Raw genomic sequence first — 27959 nt, forward strand, 5'->3', positions numbered from 1 at the left:
GTAGGAAATGGATGAGCTCTAGGACTCTGGTCTGGTAGAAAAAAAAATTAGAACAACATAGAAAATCTTTCTGACAGCAGAGGAACCCTTGGCTTGTGTATAACGTCTCACATGAACATACGAAGACAAAAAAGAAAGCCCACAAGGTACTAAGTCTTATCCCGAAGCCTGAAGAAGCAGGAACAGGCATTCACAGCCTCACTCACTTCCGTACTCAGTCTCCTGGTACACAGGGAGCAGATTCTTGGTGCGGATCTGCTGGCGACGAAGGCGGATCTTCTGCTTCAGTTCCTGGATCTCCCTGTCACTGTCCTCCTCCCCTTCCTCCTCTTCTAGGCACTGGCTCATCATGTTGCACTTCATCAACTCAATGGCAGCAATCAAGGATTCTGAGATGCTGAAGTGGGCATTTTCCTGGGGAAGAAGAGCGCCAAAAAGGGGACACCTCACTGATTATACTCTTGGAAAGTAGCTTCCAGAACACGCATTGCTTTCATTCAAAACACCCAGGGGAAATGCACACTGCTCCTATAATGAAAGCTGATGGCCAGAAAACCTGTTGTACATTCTCTTTGCTCTCGTATCTGGCCATGCCTGGCCTTCCTGCCCCACTTTCCACATAAAAATATGACAGAGAAGAGGTCAGGTCTTTCCTAAAACCATACACTTATATGCAAAGTATTAAGGTAAATGTGATATCTCAAGATAAAGTGCTTTGTAAGCTAAAAAATGCTACAGGGACATTTTTTATCACATATCTGAGCCTTAGAACAAAATATAGAAGTTGATTCTGGAGACAGTCTTTACCTAAGGTTCCAGGGTCAAGGAAACAGTAATCATGTGACTAAAATTCAATGTTTCTCTGTCCAGGGTAGCTTCTAAGACAAAATCAGTAATATCTCTGGACTCAGTGAGGCACATAGGCTCCCAGAAGAGGTTTCCAGAGATAGAACTTATTGACCTTATCTTTACTGTGACTTACCTGTATTGTAGTCTACACCCATGTTATTGCTGTGTACCCAAAACCTCTTTAGGACAAATGGCACTGTAGCCCTCAGACCAGATCTCCCAACTCATGGGCTTTTCAGTGGCTCCTTAGAGTCCTCACCTTTTCCAGGTCTGCACAGCTGCCAAAGTCTTGCTCAGACAGGTAGCTGATGAGGGACTGTCCCTCTGATGGTCTTCGGAACATGCCTTCTCCTGAGCACAGGTACTGACTGCCCTCTGTGGGAAAATGGAATGTGGATGTGAAAAGCCCTGCTTTGAAAAGCAAATCTTCTTTACAGACAAGCTTCTTTAAGAAGTCTGGTGATTTTAACACTAAAGATGCTCCCAAGTCTTCCCGGATAACAGGTTGGAAAGATGTCTACCTTCTACAGGAATTTCTCTGAATCTCGGAATCCCAGAGCACTAAGCCCCTGGGTTAGAGAATGGTGGAATAAATGGAGAGAGCCTGGAGACAACCCTTTGACCACCTAAATTTAAAGATGACATACTCGTCCTCCTACCCACAAACAAAGAAACCAAAAAACCTGTGCTGTGAGTCAGACAAGGAAAGAAATGGCTCTCCCTGTGGATGATTTCCATGTGGAGCCTATCTTCGGTAATTAAGCTGACACTCAAAGGCGTCTTTTCAAGGTGTCTCTCACCCACTCAGAGAGCCATTCCAGCTGGCTCACCAGACATTCACGGTGATAACACCCACAGCACGAGACAGTGGGACCCCTAAGGCAGAGAGGAGCAAGAGAAATGGTGGGGTAGTGTGATTTCTGGCACAGGGGTTGAAAATAATGAAAGGGAGGGTGAGACTGTATGGTGTGTACCCTCCACAGAGCTAAGATGAGCTACACAGCTCAGAGCGTGGCAGGCATCGGGGGAGCACAGCAAACACACGACTGCAGCACTGGCCTTCCTAGTACTCACTTACCATACTCCACGCACAGAGAGCTGGGTGTGCTGACTGCACTGCTTTGACCAGAGTAGGACCAGGGGCCTCTCAACGTCGACTTCTCACTGCAGGATTCTAGTGTCAGTGGCCACCAGGGAGTAAAAACACACATATGAGGTGAGCGACACATACATTCCCAACTTTGGAGTTTCAATATTTAACTGCTCCCATTCCCAATGCCCTCCCGCACAGGAGAGAGGTGGCACACCAACAGGGAACAGTCCAAGAATGCAGGAACACATGGAGGAAGGGAGGTGGGAAGTTGGTATATTGTAAGGGGAAAAGAGAAAACATGACCTGGAATGTGGCAACACAGAGGCGAAAAAGAATCAAATCAAAGTGGATTCATGAATTTGGTTCTCTCTTCTTCCATCTTCTTACCAAATGTTCCAGGAATAGCAGCCAATTTCTACCCTCTTGACAAACCAGTTTAGAAAACAGTCCTCACATGGGGACAAGCACACTGAAACTTTTCTGATACCTTGACACTAGACTTTAAAACAACTATCAGAAGGGTTAAACTCACTAAAGAAACACTAGGATATGGCCTCTCTTGAACCTGAAATGTAAATTTGTCATACGTACAAATTTAACCCACTTCTGAACTGGCAGAACAAAATAACACCCAGCAATGTCCTTGAAAGAAGCATCAAGACAATGTTAGAGAAGCCAAGGATGATGGCCTTGTAACCAAAGGGCTCAGCCACAGGGCTGTAGACCCAGCCTTCCTGGAGAAGGAAGGGAGAGGTTTCATGAGAAGCCTGGCAAAGTAGCAAGTGTCTGGGTAGCAGTTTTCAAGGAACATTGCGAGTTGAGAGTGGAGGAATAGCAGCAGGCATGGTTCACAGGAAATGGAAACTGATATTCTCCAAAGGGAAACACAAAATTCCCAGTGCCACAGAAGAAGAGCAGGCAGCAAAGCAGGTGCGTGCCTGAGAAATGAACAGGATGCGCTGGGAGAACTAATGATTGAGCAGCATCCAACCCATTTCCTTGACAGATGGTGCCAATTTGTCAGCTGCCCCTCTCAAAAAAAATGCTACTACGTGGTAAGTGATAACTCTGTGTTCCCTTGGTGGTCCTGGCAGTGGGCTTGGCTCCTCATTACAAACCAGCGGTCACCATGATGCCTTGGTAAGAAACCATGATTTGGAGGCAACCTTTGAGGTCCCCAGTCAAACTCAGTGCACAACACAAACTCCAACACCAGAACCTTATTCCTTTACAGCACGTAAAGGCCATCCAGCCTTTGCTCACTGAGTTCACTGCCTCCTGATGCTGCCCATTCAACTGATCAGCTCTAATTCTTAGAATTTCCTCATACTGACTTGAAATCTGTCATCTTACAATTTCTTATCTCCTTAAGAACAACAACACTCTTCTAAACAAAGGTCTCGTAGACTTGTTCCTCTTTAACCCCTTTGCCAAGCAAACATAGCCAGTGGCTTCACCCATTACCAGGAGGCCATAGTTTTCAGTTCTCCCTTACCACTCCATCTTGCAGACACATTCTAGCATCAATATCTCCATGCATGATGTACCCAGAATGTAACACAATATGCAATTTGAACACCACTGTGAAAAGCAAAGAAACAGACTTAAGCCAATAGAAAAACCTTGTGCAATGGCTGGAATGAGGGGGGGGGAGAAATTTACAGGGGAAGGAAGACAGGTGAAAGAAAAAGGAAACAGGGGACTCCAGGAGAGGCAAAAACATGCACTCACATCCAAGACCACAGAAAGAGGAGAAAACACATTCTGGTGTTAAATCATGGAAAATAAAGTAATTTGCAGTAAGTACTCAGTTGTAAGAAAAATTCTGCCACTGATTCATCATGATGTCTTAAACAAACAGCAGACCTCAGGTTCACCTTTGGGCAATACAGGCTTGACAAGTCTTGATTCTATCTCCTGGATGCTGTTGAGAGACTGAATGAGGCATTTGGAAGTCGTGGGCAAAAAACGTATCATGCAAAACAATGTTATTATTTTACCAACAGGTCTAAGCATAACTACAGGACCAGGCCAGCCAGACTTGATTTGACACCAGAATGCAAAAGGAAGTTCAAAACTAAGCAAGATGGTCACAGAGGAACACGAGGAGGTGGGGGCGGGGGTTGGACAGACAGGACTGGCTCCCAAACCTGCAATGGGATCTTCAACTATAATGGTGATACTCCTGGGGCCTCCTGTATGTAGACAGACAGGTGCAGAGGAAAGTCCAGAACACGAGAATAGACAGAGTGAAAAAAAGAGCACCTTCTTATCTAGCAAAGGTTGGGGCTTAACTCCTGAGAGGGAACCCTAGCGCAAAGGGAAAGATGACTCGTAGGAGAAGCTGCACATGACCCACACTGCCTCAGATCCTTCTGCTTAGGTTTTCTCTGGCTCCCTTTTCCAATGCAGGTTACCACAGTTTCTGGAATCCGCATGGATGCAAGAATGGGGGCAGGGAAGTTTTACATGCTCAAACACCAGCAGCCTGGAGTACAGCAGACACCAGGTCTGCTCCAGGAGATGTGAAGTAAGGGTCTAACCCAAGCACTCTTCACATCTACGAAGGCTCATGGGAAGACAGGCTTTGATTGGAGATTTTTTTTCTAACGAGTTCCAGTGAGCCAAACCACATTCTTGAGGGGAAAACAGAGACAAAAGTTTGCAATTCAGAAGTTTCAGATGAAGGCCTTGGCTCTCACCTTTTAGAAATTATAAAGAGAAATCAATAGCAGCTCTAGTTGTAAAAGGAAATCTTCCTTTTTTGCTCTTAATTTTTTATACTTTACTTTTATATTTTATTTCTGAAGCTTTTCCACCCAGAACTGGCCTTGAGCACAAACTGGCTTTCCACTTGCTTTTATGGAGATGCTCTTACAAATGAAACCCAACCAAAGCCTTCCAGACACCAACAACCTAGGAAAGATGATAGTAGGGAAATGGCAAAAGCAATGACACCACCTTGGCCATGCCTAAGGTGCTCTCTGCTAGCAGCTGGTGTCTGTGTGAAGGAGGTCCTAGTAGCCAAGGCCTCCTTACCCGACTGCCTTTCAACCTGAACTAGTGATGGAGCAGTCAACCCCACTTACTTGTTTACTAGGTCCCATCACCCCATACTCACTACATCTCTAGTGTTAATAAGGAAACCCTAACATCAGTTTGCCTCTCTCTTATTGTTATTATATCTTGACCAAACTTCTCAGGAATCACAGGAAGGGAAGGAATTTAACGGGATTATTTTTGAAGCTCATTAGTACTTTCCCTCTGTCTGAGAGATGCATTTAAAACTTGGACTGTGATTAGTCACACTATCATCTGGTGCTAAAGAACCAGTGAAAGAATCCAGGAAAGCATTTACTATTTAGCAATGTATAAAGGAACAAACATAAATAGTCTCAGAGAGATTTCTTAGGTATCCACATTATATTACAAACTTCTCTTTTTCATTATAAGCAATATACTCTTCATATCATCAGAAACATAACTTCTCTTTCTGCCATCTGAAGACCCTTGAGAACAAACTCTCCCTTCCACCTGAAATTCAGGAGGCCGCCTTACTGGCTACGGGCTGGTGGTCATCATTACCTGGGGCTCCTCTGGAGGCAATGTTGGTATCCGAATGGGAGCGAGTATGGCTCCTCTTTCTTCCACCGGTGACAGTGAGTGTTTGCCCCTCTGAGAAGCTAGACCTGCGAAGGACATTGGACAACTGGCTCTTCCCACCTCTCTCTTGGTCCCCTAGAGAGGAAGCAGCAGAATCTGGCTTCTGGGAGCTGCTGGAGGAGAACAAATTGGAGCTGTTGCTCTCAGCATTGCTGCTGTGACTCTGACAGCTGGCGGTCCGGCCTCGGGGGTCCTGGTTGCCAATGGCCAAGTACTCAGGCCCCTCACTGGCATCACTTGGGGAATCATTCTGGCTGCTGACCCAGGGTGCTTCTAAGGGGCTGGTCACAGTGCTGGAGCTCATCTCATTTGGGGTCGAGGGGGAGTCCCCAGCTAATGCAGAGATCGGAAGCGGAGGGGCTTGGACGGTTTGATCCTCTGCTGGCGAGACATGTCCTCTGCTTTCTTGAGGTTTCTGGCATGGGCCACAGAGTGAAAAGGAAGTAGATCTTCTTTCTAGGATATAAAAAGAAAGGGAAAGGAAAGGTGAGCTGGAAGCTTTTGGTACCTGTGAAGGGCTTCTCCTCAACTAAGGACCAAACTCCCTATTGTTACTGGGTGCCCAGGACACATGGTGTCACGTCAGAAAAGGCTAAATCGTTCAAGGTAAGCAAAAAATTACTTAGAAGCAGCTAAGCCAAAAGCATAAGCTCTTGGGACAGTGGCTTCATTGCTTATTAGTATGCATTCCCCATTTATAACATGAGCAATAATAATAACACCTACCTCGTAGGACTGTTTTGAGGGTCAAACGAGATAATATATACAACTTGATTACGACAGAGCCTGGCACATGGCAGGCACTGAATAAATGTTAGCTATTATTATTGAAATGCCTTCTGGCAATGCGGATTAGAAACCCAGGGGAAACTAAAAACATCTCTTGCCTCTGTTACTTTAATGATTCTACTGAATTATCTTAGGCTAGTTGCTATATACCTCTTTAAGATTTCCATATTAAGACATGAAGTTTGACAAATTGCATCAACCCAAGGCTCCATCTAGAGCCAGCCTGTGAGCACCCACTAAGTCCTCTGCTTTCCAGGCCTGGGGATACATGTCTTGACTACCCCTTGCTGCCCCCATACCTGAGCCATGGTGGGGTATGGATTGGTGGAGGCTAGAGAAGGACCCAAAGTAGGAATGCTGAGCGTAACTGGTTGAAGGGGTGTACGTGGAACCAGGCAGAGCTGTCAGGCTCTGGCTCTTTGTCACCAGCAGCGGGCTCTCATGCTTTCTGGCAAACTACAAAAAAAAACATGTCAGAGTCAAGGATAGAGGCCCTCAGAAGAGGAGCACTTAGCACTACAGAAACGCTGGTAGGAACTGGCCTTCGGCAGCAGGCCTGAACTGCAGCCCAGGCCAGTAGATACAGCATAGGTATCCTCTATTAGAGCATACAGCTTTGAAACTTCAAAGTCCTGCCATATACCACAGCTTCTGCACTGGAATCCTAGGTGGTCAGACCAGGAATGCTTATCATGGAGGCAGTACAGCGAAGTGCTTAAGACTATGCACTCAGAAGGCAGATACGCTGGGGCTCAAATGCAGGCCCTATCACTTACAAGTTATTTGGTCCAAACTTTGGGCAAGTGACTTATCTACTCTGTCCCTCAGTGGCCACCTTTATAAAATGAGATTAATGCCTACTTTATAGAGTTCTGAGGATTAAATGAGATGATGCATGTACTGTGCATAGCACCATGATTGGCACGTAGAAAGTATTCAATAGATGGTAAGCAAGAATCGAAATTGAAAAACCAGGAGAGATAGGGGATCCCTCACAAAAGAAATAGGAATTGTGATTCCTTTCTAGCAGAGGCACTGATATTAGTGACGGGATGAGTGAATTAGAGAGTTAATAATAAGCAACATAAAACAACAAAATTTTCTTGGACAAAAATGATCCTGTGTAACATCAGGCCACACTACATCTGACACCCTATCTGTAGTCAGCCTGACTCAAAATCATCCCTCCTCTCCCTAGCATTTTATCAAGCCTGCCCTTAAGGAGGTGCTTACTCAGACTACAGGGTTTTTTTTCAGGATTTAAAAAAATAGACACCTCCCTCCTCAAATAGACTTAAGCTTACTTACAAATAGACATTTTACTTCAATAGGTACTTAATGGTACCTCCTCTTCTAAGATTTTTTGTTTTTGTTTTTGTTTTTATTTTTAATGAAAGCCTTTCAGTTCACAATTGCCTAAGTGAAGTAGTTTGCTACATGCGGTTACATCATGGTGAGGTCTAGGAGGCCAGAACATAGACACAGATAATTCTTTGGCCACTTTACCATAGATGCATCAATCTGAGCCAGGAGACGAGGGTTGTTCTGTTCCACCGCTTCTAGGCATTGGAGCATGGCCGTGACATGGGAGTCGCTTAGCAGGAAAGCAGTATCTGGGGAGAGAAAACTACCGCAATGATGGAGCCCATTAGGGAGAACTTCAGCCTCCCTGTATGGCCCTGGGAGAAGCTCAGGGAAGGAAAGAGGGAAAAGGCAAAGATGACTTGAGGGGAATCATACCACTGTGGACAGAGGGGAACTAGGGACAAATAAGGTACAGAAGAGGCTAAATCATGTGCAGTATAGCAGAGGCCATGACAAGAGGCTTCAAAATCAGAAAGACTCAGATTTGAACTCTGGCTCTGGGTGACTTTGGCCAAGTCACCTAACCTCCTTGAGCTCTGCTTCCCTGATTGGAAAATAGGGGTATTAATACCCAACTCTCAAGGCTGCTGTTAGGTATATATGTATAAAAAATATATAACAGTGATTGGAACATAGGAAACTCTCAGTAAATAGTAGTTACTCTTACTGATTTGCATATATGGGAGTAGGGAAATACCTTAGCATAAAGCTTGACTGCATTTTACATAGCAAGTTAGAGAGAAGACTAGATACATGTTTCTGATTAGGATCTCTATGGCATCAAGTAAAAGTATGAGACCCTGGGGTAACAGTGGGTCTATAAAGGAAGAGTAAAGTAGAAGAGAATGAGGAAGTACATGTACCAGTACTGGCTATGTGACCTCTACCCACCTGTGTAGAATTTTCTGATATACTGTCTATCCCCCAGCAGAGGTCGGAGCTGGGCTGAGAGACAGTGGCACTGCAAGCTATGCTGCAGCCACAGCTCCGCAACGGCACGCTCACTCATGCCATCAGTGCTGCTCTGGCCGTTCTCCTGCAAGGTGATGAACTAGGAGGCAAAGAAGCATGAGTCAAAATATACATCCAGGGCTTTCCTTGTGGCGCAGTGGTTAAGAATCCGCCTGCCAATGCAGGGGACACGGGTTCAAGCCCTGGTCCAGGAAGATCCCCCATGCCATGGAGCAACTAAGCCCGTGTGCCACAACTACTGAGCCTGTGCTCTAGAGCCCGTGAACCACAACTACTGAGCCCATGTGCCACAACTACTGAAGCCCGCACACCTAGAGCCTGTGCTTTATAACAAGAGAAGCCACCGCAGTGAGAAGCCCGCACACCACAGCAAAGAATAGCCCCCGCTTGCCGCAACTAGAGAAGGCCCACGTGCAGCAACGAAGACCCAACACAGCCAAAAATAAATTAATTAATTTTAAAAATATATACTTCCTGGTAAATCCAGCAAGATTGAGGCCTAATGCACTGAGAACTAAATTGAGACAGGTAAGAGGAGGTAATCAGAGATATCTGCCCTCCAGCTAACACCTACAGGTTATAGAGGAAGGAGAGGGAAGGAAAGGATTAATGGCTCCACTGCTGGTTTGGGCCACTAGAAAGGGACTAAGCAGTTAAGACGTGATATGCAGCTCCTGGAGAGGACAAATCTGCTGCATCTGTCTCTTTATGTTGTAACTCCAAAGAGGCATCTATTCTCGGGGTATTCAGAGGAAGAATGAACTTGACATCTCAGCTTCTCTCACAGAGTCCTCTATTTCAGGTAGCCTCCAGAAAACAATGCAAGAAAAACCTGGGGTAAAAAAATCTAGGAAAAATGCCCCCAAATATTCTTCACCAAAGATAAATCAGCTGAGCACGTCTTGTTGGCTTTCGCCACAGCATTTCTCTATTTGGAACTTCCTTCTATTGGCTGTTTCTAAAAGCTAAGTCTCATAGTTCAGGATCACTGCAAAAAATGTATGGATGGCAATTTCAGGCAGTTTCTAAGAGGAAATGACTACAGCAATATATATATATTTTTAATTTATTTGTTTGTTTGTTTGTTTATTTATTTATTTATTTATGGCTGCGTTGGGTCTTTGTTGCTACGCTCAGGCTTTCTCTAATTGCGACGAGCAGTGACTACCCTTTGTTGCGGTGCACGGGCTTCTCATTGTGGTGGCTCCTCTTGTTGAGAAGCACAGGCTCTAGGTGCACGGGCTTCAGTAGTTGTGTCACATGGGCTAAGCAGTTGTGGCACATGGGCTTAGTTGCTCCGCAGCATATGGGATCCTCCTGCACCAGGGCTCGAAACTGTGTCACCTGCATTGGCAGGCAGATTCTTAACCACAGCACCACCAGGGAAGTCCCACAATATATTTTAGAGAAAAAAATTAGAGGGGGGTTTGGTGGGAAAAATAAAGTGATAAGGACAAAAAAATCCATGTAAGAAAATCACTGGGCTCTGGGCTTTTCTCACAAAAAAAGGCCAGAGTGACACCCTGTGATTTGGTTCCCTGATCATTTAAAAATAAGTTACTTTTCCAGACATCACCTTGGCAATGAATCTGTCAGTGGGTGTGATATACATGAAACAAGACTGGTCATGAATCAATAAGTATTGAAGATGGGGGATATTTTGGGGTTCATTACACTCTTCTAATTTTGAACATATTTGAAAATTTCCATAGGCAAGGGTTAAATAAATAAATATATAAATTTGGCTGTGATTGATGTGGAACTAGCTGTGTAACTCTGGCCAAGTCACCTAACCTCCTGGAGCTCTGTGTCCCTGGCTGGGAATCAGGGGTATTACGCTGAGCTGAGAGGACGGAAGAGTACAGTGCTACTCTACTCTCCAATGCTGTCGGGAGCATGTTAGGCTCCATTTGACACTGGTCTCCAGAAACCTCACATTTTTTTTCTATTTGGTGCATCCTCTTCTCCCTAAACAGTCATCAGCATATCAGTCCTACTTACCCCCAACCATTCAGGAAACTTCTTGCCATTTGTCCTAGATTTTGAAAAGCTTCACTCTGGTCCCATATTTGCAAATCTTTTGAAAATAACAAAATTTTTTCAGGTCTTTCCCGGAGGAGGGAAAGAGGCCTAGAGCAATGGGTGTGCAAAGCTTATTTTTTAAAGTAAATCATCCTCCCCTCCAAATCAGTCCTACAGGGATAATTTCCTCTCCTCAGTTAACAGGAAACTTGACATATGCCATCCTTCTAGCCTAGGAGACTCTTCATACAGAACATCAAACATCAAAGCCTTGTGGTTACCTTCACCTCTTACCTTCTCCACATGAAGGGCTGAGTGGGGACTGAGCCAGCGGATGTCTTTCACAAATTGCCAGTAATCAGTCTGGCGGCAATACACCTGTTTCGGGGACACAGAAGGTAAACAAATTGTTACCATTTTGGACCACATCTAGTTCTCGTACTGACATTCAAAGAGAGGAAAAAGAAAAGCCTAACTTGGGACTTCCCTGGCGGTCCAGTGGTTAAGACTTCACACACTTCCAATGCAGGGGGCGTGGGTTCGATCCCTGGTCAGGGAACTAAGATCCCACATGCCGTGCGGCATGGCCAAAAAAAAAAAGCAAAGCCTAACCTTCCCTTGCTTCAACAAAGGTTCTCAGCAGCAATAAAAGGAATACATACAGATGTTCACCCTTTTAAAGAATAATTGTTAAAAATTATTTTAATTGTTCTTTTGAGGAGGTAATACAATGCATATGATATAGAAGGCTATATAGTTGACCCTTGAACAACACGGGTTTGAACGGTGGGTCCTCTTATCAGTGGATTTTTAAAATAAATATATTGGAAAATTTATTGGAGATTTGCAACAATTTGAAAATAACTTGCAGATGAACTGCATAGCCTAGAAATATTGAAAAAATTAGGAAAGTTAGAGATCTCATGAATGCATAAAATATAGGTAGATGTTATCCTATTTTATCATTTACTACCATAAAATATATACAAACCTATTATAAAAAGTTAAAGTTTATCAAAACTTTAACATAAAGTTAAATATAAAGAGAAATATAAACAAACGTTAAGAAGTAGTATTAAATAATTGCATAAAATTAACTGTAGTTAATTTTATGCAATTATGTACTGCTATAATAATTTTGTAGCCACCTCCTATTGTTACTGTTGTGAGCTCAAGTGTTGTGAGTGTCCACTCAAAATGCCGTGTGACACTAATCATCTCTGTATAAGCAGTTCGTCTCTCCAGTAAATTACATACAGCAGTAAAAAGTGACCTTTCCCAGCTCTTGTGTATTTTCCATTGTGTTTAGTGTAATACCAAAGACCCTGAATAACACCAGAGGACCCATACGAAGTTCTACTAGTGATGGTGGGAGTGCTCCCAAGAAGCAGAGAGAAGTCATGACATTATAAGAAAAAGCTGAATTGCTTGATATGCACCATAGATTGAGGCCTGCAGCTGCAGTTACCCACCATTTCAAGATAAGTGAATCCAGTGAAAGGATCGTGGTAAAAAAAGAAAAGGAAATTCGTGAAGCTGTGCCTGCAGCTACTCCTGCAGGCACAAAAACCTTGTACTTTTTGAGAAATACCTTTTAATCTCATATTGAAAAATTCAGCTTTTATGTGGGTACAGGATTGCTATAGGGAAGGCATACCTATGGACTCTAATATGATTCAAGAAAAAGCAAAGTCATTATGTGACAACTGAAAGCAAAAAGAAGGTGGAGGATCTAAAGCTAGGGAATTCAATGCCTGAAAAGGATGGTCTGAAAATTTTAGAGAGAGGTTTGGAGAAGCAGCTTCTGCTGACCAAGAGGCAGCAGACAAATTCACAGACACCATTAAGAAAATAATTGAGGAGAAAGGATATCTGCCTGAACAGGTTTTTAATGCAGATGAAAGTGCCCTATTCTGGGAAAAAAATGTCACAAAGGACATTTACTAGTAAGGAAGAGAAGCGAGCACCAGGATTTAAGAAGGAAGGGACAGGCTTACTCCACTGTTTTGTGCAAATGCAGTTGGGTTTATGATCAGAATTGCCCTTATCTATGAAGCTGCTAACCCTCAAGCCTTGAAGGGAAAAGATAAACACCATCTGCCAGTCTTTTGGTCGTACAACAAGAAGGCCCAGACAACAAGAACCCTTTTTCTGGATTGGTTCCATCAATGCTTTGTCCCTGAAGTCAGGAAATACCTTGCCAGTAATGCAATAAGACAAAAAAAAAAAAAAAAAAAAAAGGGAAATAAAAGGAATACAGAATGGGAAGGAAGAAATAAAACTGTCTTTGTTCACACACGACATGGTTGCCTATGTAGAAAATTCGAAAGAATCAACAACAAAAAAATTCCTGGAACTAGTAAGTGTTATTATAGCAAGGTCACAGGATATATGGTTAATATATAAAAGTCAACTGCTTTCCTATATACCAGCAATGAACAAGTGGAATTTTAAATTAAAAACACAATAATACCATACACATTAGTACTGCCCAAATTGAAATACTTAGGTATAAATCTAACAAAATATGTACAAGATCTCTATGATGAAAACTATAAAACTTTGCTGAAAGCTATTAAAGAACTAAGTTGCAGAGATAACCGATGTTCATGGATATGAAGACTCAATATTGTCAAGATGTCAGTTCTTCCCAACTTGATGTATAGGTTCAATGCATCTGATTCAAAACCCTAGCAAGTTATTTTGTAGATATCCACAAACTATTCTAAAGTTTATATGGAGAGGGAAAAGACCCAGAATAGCCAATCAATACTGAAGGAGAAGAACAATGTTTTTCTTCAAAAAGGACTGACACTATCTGACTTCAAGACTTACTATAAAGCTACAATAATCAAGACAGTGTGGTATTGGCAAAAGAACAGACAGAAAGATCAGTGAAACAGACTAGAGAGCCCCAAAATAGACCAATGTAAATATAGTCAACTGATCTTTGACATAGGAGCAAAAGGCAATACAATGGAGCAAAGATAGTCTTTTCAAGATAGTCTTTTCAACAAATGGTGCTGAAACACTGGACAACACTTATACCCATCACAAAAATTAACTCAAAATGAATCACAGATCTAAATGTAAAATGGAAAACTATAACCCTCCAAGAAGATAACATAGGAGAAAACCTATATTGGGTATGGTGGTGACTTTTTAGATACAAGACCAAAGGCATGATCCATGAAAGAAAGAACTGGTAAGCTGGACTTCATTAAAATTTAAAACTTCTGCTTTCTGACAAACAATGTCAAGAGAATGAGAAGATAAGCCACAGACAGGGAGAAAATATTTGCAGAAGACAAAACTGATAAAGGATTGTTATCCAAAATATACAAAGGACTCTTAAAAGTTAGCAATAAGAAAACAAGCAATCCAATTTAAAAAATGGGCCTTAACAGACAATTCACCAAAGAAGATATACAGATGACAAATAAGCATGTGAAAAAATGCACCACATCATATGTCATCAGGGAAATGCAAATTAAAACAACACAATACACATCTATTAAATTGGCCCAAAGGGGAGGAAAAAAAAAAGGAATGGCCCAAATCCAGAACAATGCCTATATCAAATGCTGGTGAGAATGTGGAGCAACAGGAACTCTCATTCATTGCTAGTGGCAATGCAAAATAGTATGGCCACTTTGGAAAACAGTTTGGCAGTTTCTTTCAAACTAAAGATTCTCTTACCATATGATCCAGCAATTTACTTATGTACACACAAAAACCTCAATAAAAACTTGATGTCAAATTAAGTAGGGACAAGACAATTTCAAAGTTGTGGGGAGAAAGCCTAAAAATGTAGAATGTTTTATATTCATATTACAGGATCTTTAAATTGCTAGTCCAACATAAAGAAATGGAAGCTGGAAGTCCTGTATGATGTATTATGGGTGTAATTTATACAAGAAAGATGATATGGAACTCCATCAGTGGATTAATTCTCACAGAAGAGGTTTGACCCTATACCCAAAGACTGTTAATTAAATGTAAATTTAGGATGTTTTAAATTAAAATAAAATGTTTGAGTGATGTATATTAACAATGTTTAATTTCCCTCAATCAATCAGCTAATGATCCAGGTCATGTGTAAGAAGGCTCTTCCTGTCCTTATCAAAAAATGAAATGTAGTTAACAAGAAAATAAAATGATAAATAGGTGAATGTTGGGGGGGGAAATCAACAACAAAAGATGCTATATGAGTGAGGGACTATTTCCTACCATAATGAAAAGTTACAATAATTAAAACTGAGTGGTGATAGCACACAAATAGAGAACAGACCATAACAGAAATCCAGAAATAGATCCATGTGCCAAGGAAATTAAGTATATTCAAAATAAATTACAGATAGAATGGTTTAAAGGTAAAACATTAAGCCATAAAAGTAATAGAAGAAACCATGGAGAAACATTTTTAATAATTGTATAGTGGGAAAGCCCCTTTAGAGCATCAAACAGAGCCCAGAAGCCCTAAGAGAAATGATTAATTTGACTTACTAAAAATCCGATATTTCTTTATAGTAAAAGCCACCATAACAAATGTATGGACACCAAGCAGGGAAAGTGGCGGGGGCGGGGGGTGGTGGTCCTGGTGGGATGAATCAGGAGATTGGGATTGACATCTATACACTAATATGTATAAAATGGATACCTAATAAGAACCTGCTGGGCTTCCCTGGTGGCACAGTGGTTGAGAGCCCGCCTGCCGATGCAGGGGACACGGGTTCGTGCCCCAGTCCGGGAGGAGCCCACATGCCGCAGAGCGTCTGGGCCCGTGAGCCATGGCCGCTGAGCCTGCACGTCCGGAGCCTGTGCTCCGCAACGGGAGAGGCCACAACAGTGAGAGGCCCACGTACTGAAAAAAAAAAAAAAAAAAAAAAAAAAAAACAACCTGCTGTATAAAAAAAACAAATAAAATAAAATTCAAAAATTCAAAGAAAACACAACAACAACAAAAAGAAATGTCAAAAGACAAGCTAGGAAAAAAATATTTGCAATACACATTACAGACAAATAACTAATTCCCTTAATAAATAAAGAGATTCTACAAATCTGTAGGAAAAGATTGACAATCTAAGGAAATGGGGGTAATACAGAGAAAAGTTCACAGAAAAATCCTTTTTTTTTTAAATTAATTTATTTTTGTCTGTGTTGGGTCTTCATTGTTGCACGTGGGCTTTCTCTAGTTGCAGCGAGCGGGGGCCACTCTTCATTGCAGTGTGCGGGCTTCTCATTGCGGTGGCTTCTCTTGCTGCGGAACACGGGCTCTAGGCGTACGGGCTTCAGTAGTTGTGGCATGTGGACTTACTAATTGTGGCACGTGGGCTCAGCAGTTGTGGCTCATGGGCTCTAGAGTGCAGGCTCAGTAGTTGTGGCACATGGGTTTAGGTGCTCTGCGGTATGTGGGATCTTCCCGGACCAGGGCTCGAATCCATGTCCCCTGCACTGGCAGGCGGATTCTTAACCACTGCGCCACCAGGGAAGTCCCAGAAAAATACTTCAATGGCTCTTATAAACATCTTTCAGAGTAAAAGAAATGTAACTTTTCACCTATTATATTGGCAACAGTTTAAAGTTTAATAACACCCTATATTGTCAAGGTTATGAAGAATCAGATCCTCTTATACAATGCTGCTGAGGGCGTAAACAGATAAAACTTTCTGGAGGGCAATTTCGCCATAGCTACCAAAACTGAAATGCATATACCCTTTAGCCTAAGAATTCTACTTCTAGGAGTATCCTATGGTAAAGGGCAAAATGACTTATACTCAAGGTTATTCAGCATAGCATTGTTACTAAGAGCAAATGCTTGGAAGGAATCTAAATGTTTATTACCAGGAGACTGATTAAATAAATTATGGTACATACATAGAATGGAATATTATAAAATGACAGCTGTAAAAAAGAATGAAGAACCTCTTTACGTAATGGATTGGGATGAATTACAATCACATCAAGTGAAAAAAGCAAGGTGTAGAGTAGTGTTTATAGTATGCTTTTATTTGTATGAAAAATCAAAAGGTGTAGCAAAGAAAATTATTCATATTTGCTCTTATAAGCATAAAAATTCTCTGAAAGGAAACTAGAATACAGTAGTTACCAATGGGATTGGAAGGAAATAAGATATTTACTGCATGTGGTTTTATACATTTTTTTGACCATATAAATATATTGTCTATTTTCTCTTTTTTTTTTTTTTTGGCCACGCAGTGTGGCCTGTGGGATCTTAGTTCCCAGACCAGGGATTGAACCTGGGTCCTCAGCAGTGAAAGTGTGGAGTCGTAACCACTGGACGGCCAGGGAATTCCCTGTATTGTCTATTTTAATTAAATATTTTAAAGCAAGTTACAGAGTAATAGATACAGTATAATCTTAATATTTTAAAAAGCATGTACATGTATAGAAAAATATAAGAGAATCTACCAAAATGTTAAAGAGTGATTGTTATTACTTGATGTTGAGATTATGGGTAATAACTTACTTTCTTCTAAACTCTTTTTGGTATTTCCCAAATGTTCAGCAAATAAAATCTTGTATATTACTTATATATTCAGAAAAGAAATACACAGGGACTTTCCTGGCGGTCCAGTGGTTAGAACTCCATGCTCCCAATGCAGGGGGCACCGGCTCGATCCCTTGTCGGGGAACTAAGATCCTGCATGCCACACAGCGTGGCAAAAAAAAAAAAAAAAAAAAAAAAAAAAAAAAATATATATATATATATATATATATATATATATATATATACACACACACACACACACACACCCAGAGGTCTTTTTTGTTATTATTGCTATTTTTTAAATTGGTCCATTTATACTGCCAAGTACAGGTTTCTTCTTAGTGTTGGAAAAGGTGGGGGGAATCTTTGCACTTCTAGTCAGCTGAGAAATCTCAGGGATTAAGCATCTCCACATTTCTAAGCAGCAGAAAAGGGGTTATCAAATACCTTGCGTTATGGAAAGACTAAAAGGTAGCCCAGATGCAGGATGTCAAGGAAAATGAGATCCCTCTAAGAATATGGTCATGATGTTAGAGTTTCCTAAGGCCCTGAGTGATTAAAAAAAATACACTTCACATTCCACAACACATCCTTAGGAAAGCACAGAAGAGATATGGCCAGCATGAATCACTGTATCCCTTCCCCCCTCCAAGAGCACAACACCCAGAATAGCTTCCTGATGACACAGCAGCTAGAAGCCTTTGAAAGCCTTAATCTTTAGGCAGGAAATGAAAAGGAAAAACAAGTCCTTAATACAGACTTTAATTTTTAGGTCTTTACAAGGCAGAACTGAGCAGCAGTGAAGTTGGTATGGATCTTTTGTCTTTAATTCTTCCCACTAGAGCCTGTAGTTGCTAAATGTATGTGTGTATGACAGATTTGTCTGGTTTGCTCTGCTTGTGCTTACTAACACTACTGCTGTTTTGTAGGTGACCGTATACTTTAACAGTTTTCATTCTGCTGACCAGGTACCTTCACAGATCTTATTACTTACCAATAACAATAATATTGTGTTGCATTTACCAAGCATCTTTCACTTGGGAATTCTACTGACTTTACTCTTTCATCATGATACATATTCTGTTTCTGGCACAGATGGTAAAACTGTCTTCAAATATAGTAAAATGATTACTCCAGATGACAATGTAAAATGAGTAATAGAGCCAAGAAAAGAACTTTTTTGCTATCAAGATGAAAGTACTTTAACCACTAAATGACAGTGCCTCTAATCTGGTAGCTATCTTGGTCATCAGTCTGGGAAACTTGTATTGGGTTTTTGTAAAACATGTTGGCGTGGTTCCCAATTCTGGCTTGGGAGACTGAGTAGCTGGCAATGCCACAGATCAGTATTAAAAATATCAGGAGGAAGGGCAACCTTATGAGAGAAAATAAGTTTGTTTTGGGTCATGTTGTACTTGGCCTATAGGACAGCCAGCCAGATGATAATGTATAGCAGATAGCCAGACAGCTAGTCTTGTGGATCTGAAGTTCAGCAGAGATGGCTGAGCTGGGGGTAGGTAGTGTATAGGTGACAGTTAAAACAATGCAAGTGAAGGAGACTGTTTCAGAAAATGTACAATGTAATAAGAGATAAGGACATAGGACTGGACTGTATTAAAAACTAAAATCCGAGAGGAAGAGATTCCACAGAAATAAACTAAGAAAGAGTGATCACAGAGGTAGGAGAAGGTCTCCATAACATTGGAATAATGCCATACGAGGCAAGGTCTGATGATGTTCAACAGTGAAGAACACAAGACAGTGTTCAAAGGAGAAATGTTCACTGGATTTGGTAACATGGACTGACTTAAACTTCAGTAGCAAGGACAACAGTGGTAAAGGCAGAAACCAGATTGCAGTGGGTTAAACTATTTGTTTTGTAAATTCCAATGGTCACATTTTTTTCATAGGACAACATGTAACTTGAAGCTTAAAAAAAAATGAGGGGAACATTTATTAATTACTTCCTATGTACCACGAACTGTGCTAGGCAAATTTGTATGCCATTTCATTTAATCTTTTCATCAAACAGTATGATATAAATAATATTATCAACATTTCTACCAATGAGAAAAGGCTCAAAAAAGTTAATATCACCTAATAGTTAAGACTGACAGACAACTTACTACACTTTTTAAAGCTTTTTCAGGTATTATCTCCTTTAATTCTCACAACAATCCTATGAAGTACATACCAATGTTATCGCCTCATTTTACAAATGAGGAAACAGAAGCACTAACAGTTATGTAACTTACCCAATACCACAGAGTGGTGAAGCTGAGATAAAATAAGAGCAGTCTGACTCAAAAATCCATAATTATCACTACTATGTCATTTTTTCCCCCAAGGATCTGAGCAATTTCAATCCAGGTTCTGATTCCAAAGACTCTGCCAGTCTACTATACAATGTTGCCTCCAAATTCCTGGAGTGAGGTTTTAATAATGATGACCATTAAGATTCAGCTCTTTAAAAGATAAAAATTTTCCCCATATCTTCAAAATTCTTTAGAAAGAGGGCCTCATTTTTAGAACTTACTCTGAATAAAGAAAATCTAACCTAAGCCAACTTTTCCACTGAATTCTGAAAAAACTCTACAAGAACACTGGTTTAAAGAGTTTGTTCAGAGGTGATATATACATATTTTTAGAAGGGAGTGTAGCACATTAAATCCTATCAACTATGAATATCTTAATACCAATTAATTTTTTCCAGTGTGACTGCTAGTTGAGAATAAATTCTGATTAAAAAAGAAAGACAAGCCTGGCTTGGAAAACAAGAGTTTCAGGAAAGAATACTAAGGCCTTACATGGGAGGAGCATGAGTGTTTAGGGACACAAATTATGCACATATTTATGAGGTTTGATTTTTAAAAAGTAGGAGGATCAGATCCAATGACCCATTAGACCATTTTATCCAGAACCAAACCTTATTTAAAACATTGCAAATGGAGTAACTGCCATTGAGAATTAAAGCAGAAACCATTGAGTGTTAGTAGATTCCACTCATTTTTAATACTCAAAGCTTATTAGAGTGTTTGAGGATACTTAGGAAAAGAAACAACATCAATAAACTTTACATAGAAGAAAACGTAAGCTATAACTAAAACTATCACTCACAAGCATCAACAAGTTATCAACAAAGTGATGCTCACAGGATAGTCTAAAAATGGCAATATCCTGTAAATATTTCTCAGATACGTCCTAGGATACTCTTAAGAGGAATATCTCAATGATTCATCATCATTGTCCTTATCCTCCTCCTTGTTATCATATATTATAGTCTTGCTCTCAAGGGCTCAGAGACTAGTTGCCTTCATCTTTTCCCTGCTAACAACTTAATGCAACTATTTCTTTCCAACAAGTGATTCAGCCAATCTGGCACAAAAAGAAAAGAAGGGATCTACATACCTGGTCATGGATGAGCCCATGATAGAGGATGCTCTGCATGTCCCTGCAAAGCCGCTCCAGGCCACCATACTTGGACCAGACATTGGGGCTGTTAGCTGATACTAAACCCTCCACAGTAGTCTTCAAATTACCCAGCAACTGCCAGTGCTCCCTCCTGCAAGGGCATCAATTATACCAACAGTTAGTTACTTTGTTGTACCTGATCCTGACCACGTCAAAGAAAGTCTAAGACAAGAAGCCTCCTGCCCCACATCCTAACATTCTCTCCTCTATTAATTTTTTACTTGAGTATAAGACCCAATTCTGAGAGGACTGAAGTTGTAAAGAACACTAAGATTTTGTTTTAAAACCCTCATATTGGGACTTCCCTGGTGGTCCAGTGGGTAAGACTCTGCGCTCCCAATGCAGGGGGCCTGGGTTTGATCCCTGCATGCATGCCGCAACTAAGAGTCTGCATGCTGCAACTAAGAAGTCCACATGCCGCAACTAAAGATTCCACATGCTGCAACAAAGAGCCAGTGCAGCCAAAATAAATAAACAAACAAGCATATATATATATATATATATATATATATATATATATATATATATATATATATATAAAGCCCTCATATTTACATGGCATATTGTGCTTTGTAAGGTGATCTTCATCTACTATCATTCCATCCTCATGTAAGTAGCCTATAATCCTGTTTCTAGGAGTGTGACCCATTAAGATCCATTTCTGGACAATGACATTACATGGTCAATATATAAAGAGATGAGGGCATTTGCTGAAAACCAGAAATCTTTTGCCAAACAAAAAAGCCAAAAACAACTTTTTATTAACTATATTTCCAGTACTAAGTACATATATCTGTACACAAATATTATGGATAAGAATACAAATTGCCCATGATTTTCCCCCTTAATTTTTTAACCTAAAATTGAGACAAAATGTTTTAAGCTTGCACTGAGCCACTTAGGACATGTCCCCAAATCAATCAACTACTGGCTTATTCCCTTGGACCATGTGAAGTACTTTAGGGTAAAAGTTTGAAAATTATTGCCCTAGATGATCGTCAAGGTTCCTCTCAAATTCCCAGCATTTTCTCAACACAGCTTCCAACCCAATAAAAACTCAAAACCAGCTGCAATTGAGTGAAAAGAACTGGATACACAGAATCAAACTGGATAAGGAAAACATGAGGAAATGAGGTGTCAAACTCCTTCTCTTGTGCCCCAAATTGTTATGCTGTACACTTTATCTAGCCCTTTCATTTCTTATTAGAATACTACTCTTTCCTCTTCAAGGACAGTCCTGGGAATGGTTATAATTTCTTCAAGGAACTTTCACTATAACTATTTTAATATCATTTAAATACCTAGTAGGGTAGGAGCGTTCTGAACTGGAATCCTTTCTAACTCTCATACATTTTGTACACTTTCTGAGACACTTTTTAAAAAGTGGATGAAGAGAGTAAAGGCAGACAAATAAAATAAAATGAATGAAGCTAGGTCTGGTACAGGAGTATTATCTAAAAGGGGAAAGCCAAATGGATCTCACTCTGGTTTTCTCCTCTGAAGGCCTTGAGACCAAGAATTTATTCAAACTGGGAGACACCAGGCTTTTTTAACCTTACATCATTAAACATTTGAGTCACCAGACTCCCCTGTTCTATTTCTTTTTTCCCCCCAGTTTTATTGAGAAATAATTGACATATAACATTATATTAGTTTAAGGCATACAATAATAATGATTTGATATATGCCTTTGATATAAGGCATACAATATAATGATTTGATATATTTGGTAATCATTGTGAAATGATTACCAGAGTAAGTTTAGTTAACATCTACCACCTCACACAGTTATAAATTTTGTTCCTTGTGATGAGAACTTTTAAGATCTACTCTCTTAGCAACTTTCAAATATACAATACAGTACTGTTAACTATAATCACCATGCTGTACATTACACCCCCAAAACTGACTTATAAGTTTGTACCTTTGGACCACCTTCACCCATTTCCTCCACCACCTCATCCCCTGCCTCTGGCAATCATCAATCTGTTCTCTGCTCCTATGAGTTTGGGTGTTTTGGATTCTACATATGTGAGATAATACAGTACTTGTCTTTCTCTGTCTGATTTATTTCACTTAGCATAATGCCCTCAAGGTCCATCCATGTTGCTACAAATGGCAAGATTTCCTTCTTTATGGCTAAATAATATTCCTGTGTGTGTGTGTGTGTGTGTGTGTGTGTGTGACATTTTCTTTATCCATACATGTGTCAATGGACACTTAGGTTGTTTCCATGTCTTGGCTATTTTAAATAATGCTGCAATGAACATGGGGGTGCAGATGTCTTTTCAAGAGAGTGATTTTGTTTCCTTTAGATATATATCCAGAAGGAGAATTGCTGGATCATACGGTAATTCTATTTTTAATATCCTGAGGAAATCTCCATACCGTTTTCCATAATGGCTGCCCCAATTTACAATACCACCAACAAGAGTCCCTTTTTCTCCACACCCTTGCCAACACTTGTTGTCTCTTGTCGTTTTTTTTTTTTTTTTTTTTTTGCGGTACGCGGGCCTCTCACTGTTGTGGCCTCTCCCGCTGCACAGCATAGGCTCCGGACGCGCAGGCTCAGCGGCCATGGCTCACGGGCCCAGCCACTCCGCGGCATGTGGGATCTTCCCGGACCGGGGCACGAACCCGTGTCCCCTGCATCAGCAGGCGGACTCCCAATCACTGCGCCACCAGGGAAGCCCGCCTCTTGTCTTTTGATGCTAGCCCTTCTAACAGGTGTGAGATGATATCTCATTGTGGTTTTGATTTGCACTTCCCTGATGACTGGTCACGTGAAGCACTTTTTCATATACCTGTTGGCCATTCCCCTGTTCTATTTCTAACCCAGTCCTGAGAGATATTTCAAGATAATTAAGATGCACACAGGACTGAGGTGGTCATTAAAAGGCCATTTATTGTTGTACTGTGAAACTGCCATCACAGAGGCCAACTGACTGCCAGCTTTTGATTCTCCATCTCCTATGCTTCCTCAGGAAGCATCTGGCCTGTTCTGACTGATACAGTTTTACATTCCAACAGGTTACAATCAAGTGGTGCAGGCCTGAGAGCCAGTCTGGTTCCTCAAGTGACTCTGCATATCTGTGTTCTGATTCATTCTGTATTGATCTTACAAGGTTAACTGTCAAAGAACATCATGATAGGGCTTCCCTGGTGGCACAGTGGTTGCGAGTCCGCCTGCCGATGCAGGGGACACGGGTTCGTGCCCCGGTCCGGGAGGATCCCACATGCCACGGAGCGGCTGGGCCCGTGAGCCATGGCCACTGGGCCTGCGCATCCGGAGCCTGTGCTCCACAGCGGGAGGGGCCACAGCGGTGAGAGGCCCAAGTACCGCAAAAAAAAAAAAAAAGACACAAAGAACATCATAATAAATGCTGAAAGTAGACACCAAGACACCAAGACATCCTAGGGCTTTGATTCCAAAATTTTACAAAGAGCATTGAAACCCTAGAAACCTTGAGCATTCAGATGTATTAACACCTTCTGTACAAACTAAAGAAATTTTCTTCCCCAAAATAAAGTGCCCTTGAGATACCACAGCTACAAAAGAAGGTGGCTCTTACTCTAAGACGTACCAAACCGTCTATATTTGGTATATGCTCATATAGAAGAAAAGTAAACTTAAAAAAAATTTTTTTAATTAATTAATTAATTTATTTATTTTTGGCTGTGTTGGGTATTCGTGTTGCGCGTGGGCTTTTCCCTAGCTGTGGTGAGCAGGGGTTACTCTACCTTGCGGTGCGTGGGCTTCTCATTGCAGTGGCTTCTCTTGTTGCGGAGCACAGGCTCTAGGCGCACGAGCTTCAGTAGTTGTGGCACGCAGACTCAGTAGTTGTGGCTCGCGGGCTCTAGAGCACAGGCTCAGTAGTTGTGACACATGGGCTTAGTTGCTCCACGGCACGTGGGATCTTCCCGGACCAGGGCTCGAACCTGTGTCCCCTGCACTGGCAGGCGGATTCTTAACCACTGTGCCACCAGGGAAGTCCTAAAAATGTTTTGATTTACATAGCTAGTCTGTTTAGTGTCTTTACTTTTTAGGATCCTTTACCCTAATGATCCTGTTATCATTTTCAGAGAGCTGACATACTAAGTTCAACTGAAGCCCATACACAATGGTTGGATTAATCCATTCATACCTGAATCTTAGATGCAAATAAATAGATCACCATGAGAAATAAAATATCCCTCCTCATTCTTTACCCAGATTGTTAGCAAGTGAGGTCCGTCTTTCCTAGGCTAAACCTGTTTGGTAATAATTATTTAGATTGTATCATCTTGCATTCACATGTAACCTTCATCTGGGCACAGGCAAGGACTGTATTAGGCTCAGAGCAGCCCTTTGTATGGCCACTTCTACAAGTATACAGAGTGCTCTTCTTAAATCACCATAAATGAAAAGCAAGTCTTTCTAAGCATATTACCCTATGTCAAGGAAGAACTAGGCTCGAGTGGCAAGGGATGGCATAATCCATCTCTACTTGAATCATGTTCATCAACAAACAGCAAAGCCAATCTCAGAATAAAGTCCTGCCAATTTTCTTTGGGGAGGATTTTGACTACATTCTTTGAAGAGGAACAGGAATTGCTTAAGCAACTCAAATAAGCATACCCAAGGAAAAAGTTTCCCTAAATGCCAACTCAGTCTTAAGCTTGCCAAATCACAATTAGAAGTAACACTCAGGTTAAAACAGTAAAGTTAAAAGCAAATGTTATTTTTTAAAGAAGTGTTATACCATATAACTAATATAAAACTAATAACTAAAAATAAGTGAAATCAATAGTAAATCAATAGTAAATACTGTGCAATTGTAAAATGAGGTTCAATGCAAGAAATATATATTGGCATATCTTCCACCCCCCAAGACTCTTTTTAGTAATAAAAGGAAACAGCTTCAACTTATTAGCATATCCCATCTACAGTATGCCAGTTATCTGCATTGTAATGTGGTATCTACCTGAGACCAGAGTTGAGGGTCAGATTGTCCCAACTCAGGTAATGATTTGATCCCTGAAATGTGAAGAGAGGTATGTGATATCCATATGTGGAATATCATGAAACCAATAAAATTTTTGATTAGGAACAATTTCCAAAGCTAATGAAAGTACGTAAATGTATAAAAAGCAGGGCTTCCCTGGTGGCACAGTGGTTGAGAGTCCGCCTGCCGATGCAGGGGACACGGGTTCGTGCCCCGGTCTGGGAAGATCCCACATGCCGCAGAGTGGCTGGGCCCGTGAGCCATGGCCGCTGAGCCTGCGCGTCCGGAGCCTGTGCTCCGCAACGGGAGAGGCCACAACAGTGAGAGGCCCGCGTACCGCAAAAAAAAAAAAAAAGTATAAAAAGCAGAATGTAAAATTATATTTATGATCTTGACATAAATATACTGAGAGAAACAGTGATATGTTAATAGTGGTTACTTTTGGTTATATAAGGGGAATGTAGAGAAGAGAGGAACTATTTCGGCCTTCCTTGAGGCTAGCAATTAAAGAAAGGTCAATAATATGAACAAAGTTAGCGAACCAGAAGCTGGAAAATACCATAAAGGATTTTTTAAATACTCAGGTATCAAAGGCATCTTATGCTGAAAGATTGTGGTCAGGCAAGCACCTAGGACTTTTAATGCCAGAAAGCACTTCCTGGAAAGAAGTAATGGGTTCATTCTTAAAGTAGGGAAAAACCTAATTAGGGAAATAATTTTTTTAATAAAATTTGTTTATTTTATTTATTTATTTTTGTTTGTGTTGGGTCTTCATTGCTCTGCACGGGCTTTCTCCAGTTGCAGCGAGCGGGGGCTACTCTTCCTTGCAGTGCGGGTGCTTCTCATTGTGGTGGCTTCTCTTGTCGCAGAGCACGGGTTCTAGGTGCGCAGACTTCAGTAGTTGTGGCATGCGGGCTCAGTAGTTGTGGCTCACGGGCTTTGGAGTGCAGGCTCAGTAGTTGTGGTGCACAGGCCCAGTTGCTTCACGGCATGTGGGACCTTCCTGGACTAGGGATCGAACCTATGTCCCCTGCATTAGCAGGCGGATTTTTAACCACTGCGCCACCAGGGAAGTCCCGGGAAATAATTATTGGTAACACTGAGGTAGCAAGAAACTACCATGTTTAATTTGCATTTAACTTTCTTCTTACCTGGCTCCATATTTTCTGTTTTTAGTTATACAGTTTTTAACTTGTAGAGTATGTAGTATATTTACAGCGCTTTTCAGATAAACAATATGCTTATAGAAAAAACATACTTGACTCTATTATCCAGCTCTCAGCTCTGGGGCACTTAGGAGAACCTAACCATTGGCAGTTCCATCCCTTTAGCGGTTGACAGCAGAATCTCAAAAGTCTAGGAGGGAACCTCAATGTCTAGGAATCTCACTGTCTAGAAGGCATGCTTTGTAACTTTATACCTATTCAACAAATGTTTCACCAATCATACTAAATTTTAATGATACTAAATTTCTTGAATTTCAACAATGGGTAGATTTAACAAAAGGTAGGAAAATACCTTATGTCAGAAACCTTACCACTGATGATATGCAAACTCCTTAGTATGGAGTTCAAACATTCTCCATCCTGCTCAGTACTCCTCAATTTGAATACAGTCTCTCTCTCTCTCTACCACATGCAAACATGCTAACCTCATGCCTACTCTCATGACTGTATCCATGGAGACCTTTCCACTTGGAATGATTCTCTTCTTGTCCCATTCAGGGATTAAGGTTCAGCTCTAGTACAATTTTCTCCCAAGAAGTTCTAAATAATCTGACCTGCTACAACTTTTTTGTTAGAAACTCTGTAACACAAGTGTCAATACACCATTCCTCTTAATAATAATCTTTAAAAAAAAAACATTGTTATTTACCGGTATGTGGTTGATTTCCTTAAGGAGAAGGACCGTGGTTTTTCTATTTCCTTTTTTTTCTTTTTTAATATTTATTTATTTATTTGGTTGTGCCAGGTCTTAGTTGTGGCAGGCAGGCTCTTTAGTTGCAGCTCGCCAGCTCCTTAGTTATGGCGTGCAAACTCCTAGTTGTGGCATGCATGTGGGATCTAGTTCCCTGACCAGGGATCAAACCCGGTCGCCAGCATTGGGAGTGTGGAGTCTTAACCTCTGCGCCACCAGGGAAGTCCCTCTATTTCTTTTGTATTTTATATTTTAATAAGCAGAGAGAAAATGTCATTCAGTGGAAAGAGAACAAGCTTCACGGTCAGGCCAACCTGAATTT

At 41.0% G+C, this 27959-nt stretch overlaps 1 protein-coding gene across 2 annotated transcripts in view; it reads right to left on the reverse strand.

The window, feature by feature from the left end:
• The window catches only part of RUBCN (rubicon autophagy regulator), a 57003-nt gene that overhangs the window by 19633 nt on the left and 9411 nt on the right, over window positions 1–27959 (reverse strand). For both annotated transcript variants that reach the window (XM_081235268.1, XM_081235269.1), the window contains exons 2-10: window positions 20673–20826; window positions 11048–11131; window positions 8651–8810; window positions 7901–8007; window positions 6694–6850; window positions 5528–6061; window positions 1928–2023; window positions 1109–1224; window positions 207–414 (exon numbers count right to left, since the gene is read on the reverse strand). In XM_081235268.1, the coding sequence (XP_081091394.1) occupies window positions 207–414; window positions 1109–1224; window positions 1928–2023; window positions 5528–6061; window positions 6694–6850; window positions 7901–8007; window positions 8651–8810; window positions 11048–11131; window positions 20673–20826 (1616 nt within the window). The remainder of the gene's footprint in view (window positions 1–206; window positions 415–1108; window positions 1225–1927; window positions 2024–5527; window positions 6062–6693; window positions 6851–7900; window positions 8008–8650; window positions 8811–11047; window positions 11132–20672; window positions 20827–27959) is intronic.

Source organism: Mesoplodon bidens (assembly GCF_964165515.1).
Source record: "Mesoplodon bidens genome assembly, chromosome: 5".
NCBI classification, from domain to species: domain Eukaryota; kingdom Metazoa; phylum Chordata; class Mammalia; order Artiodactyla; family Ziphiidae; genus Mesoplodon; species Mesoplodon bidens.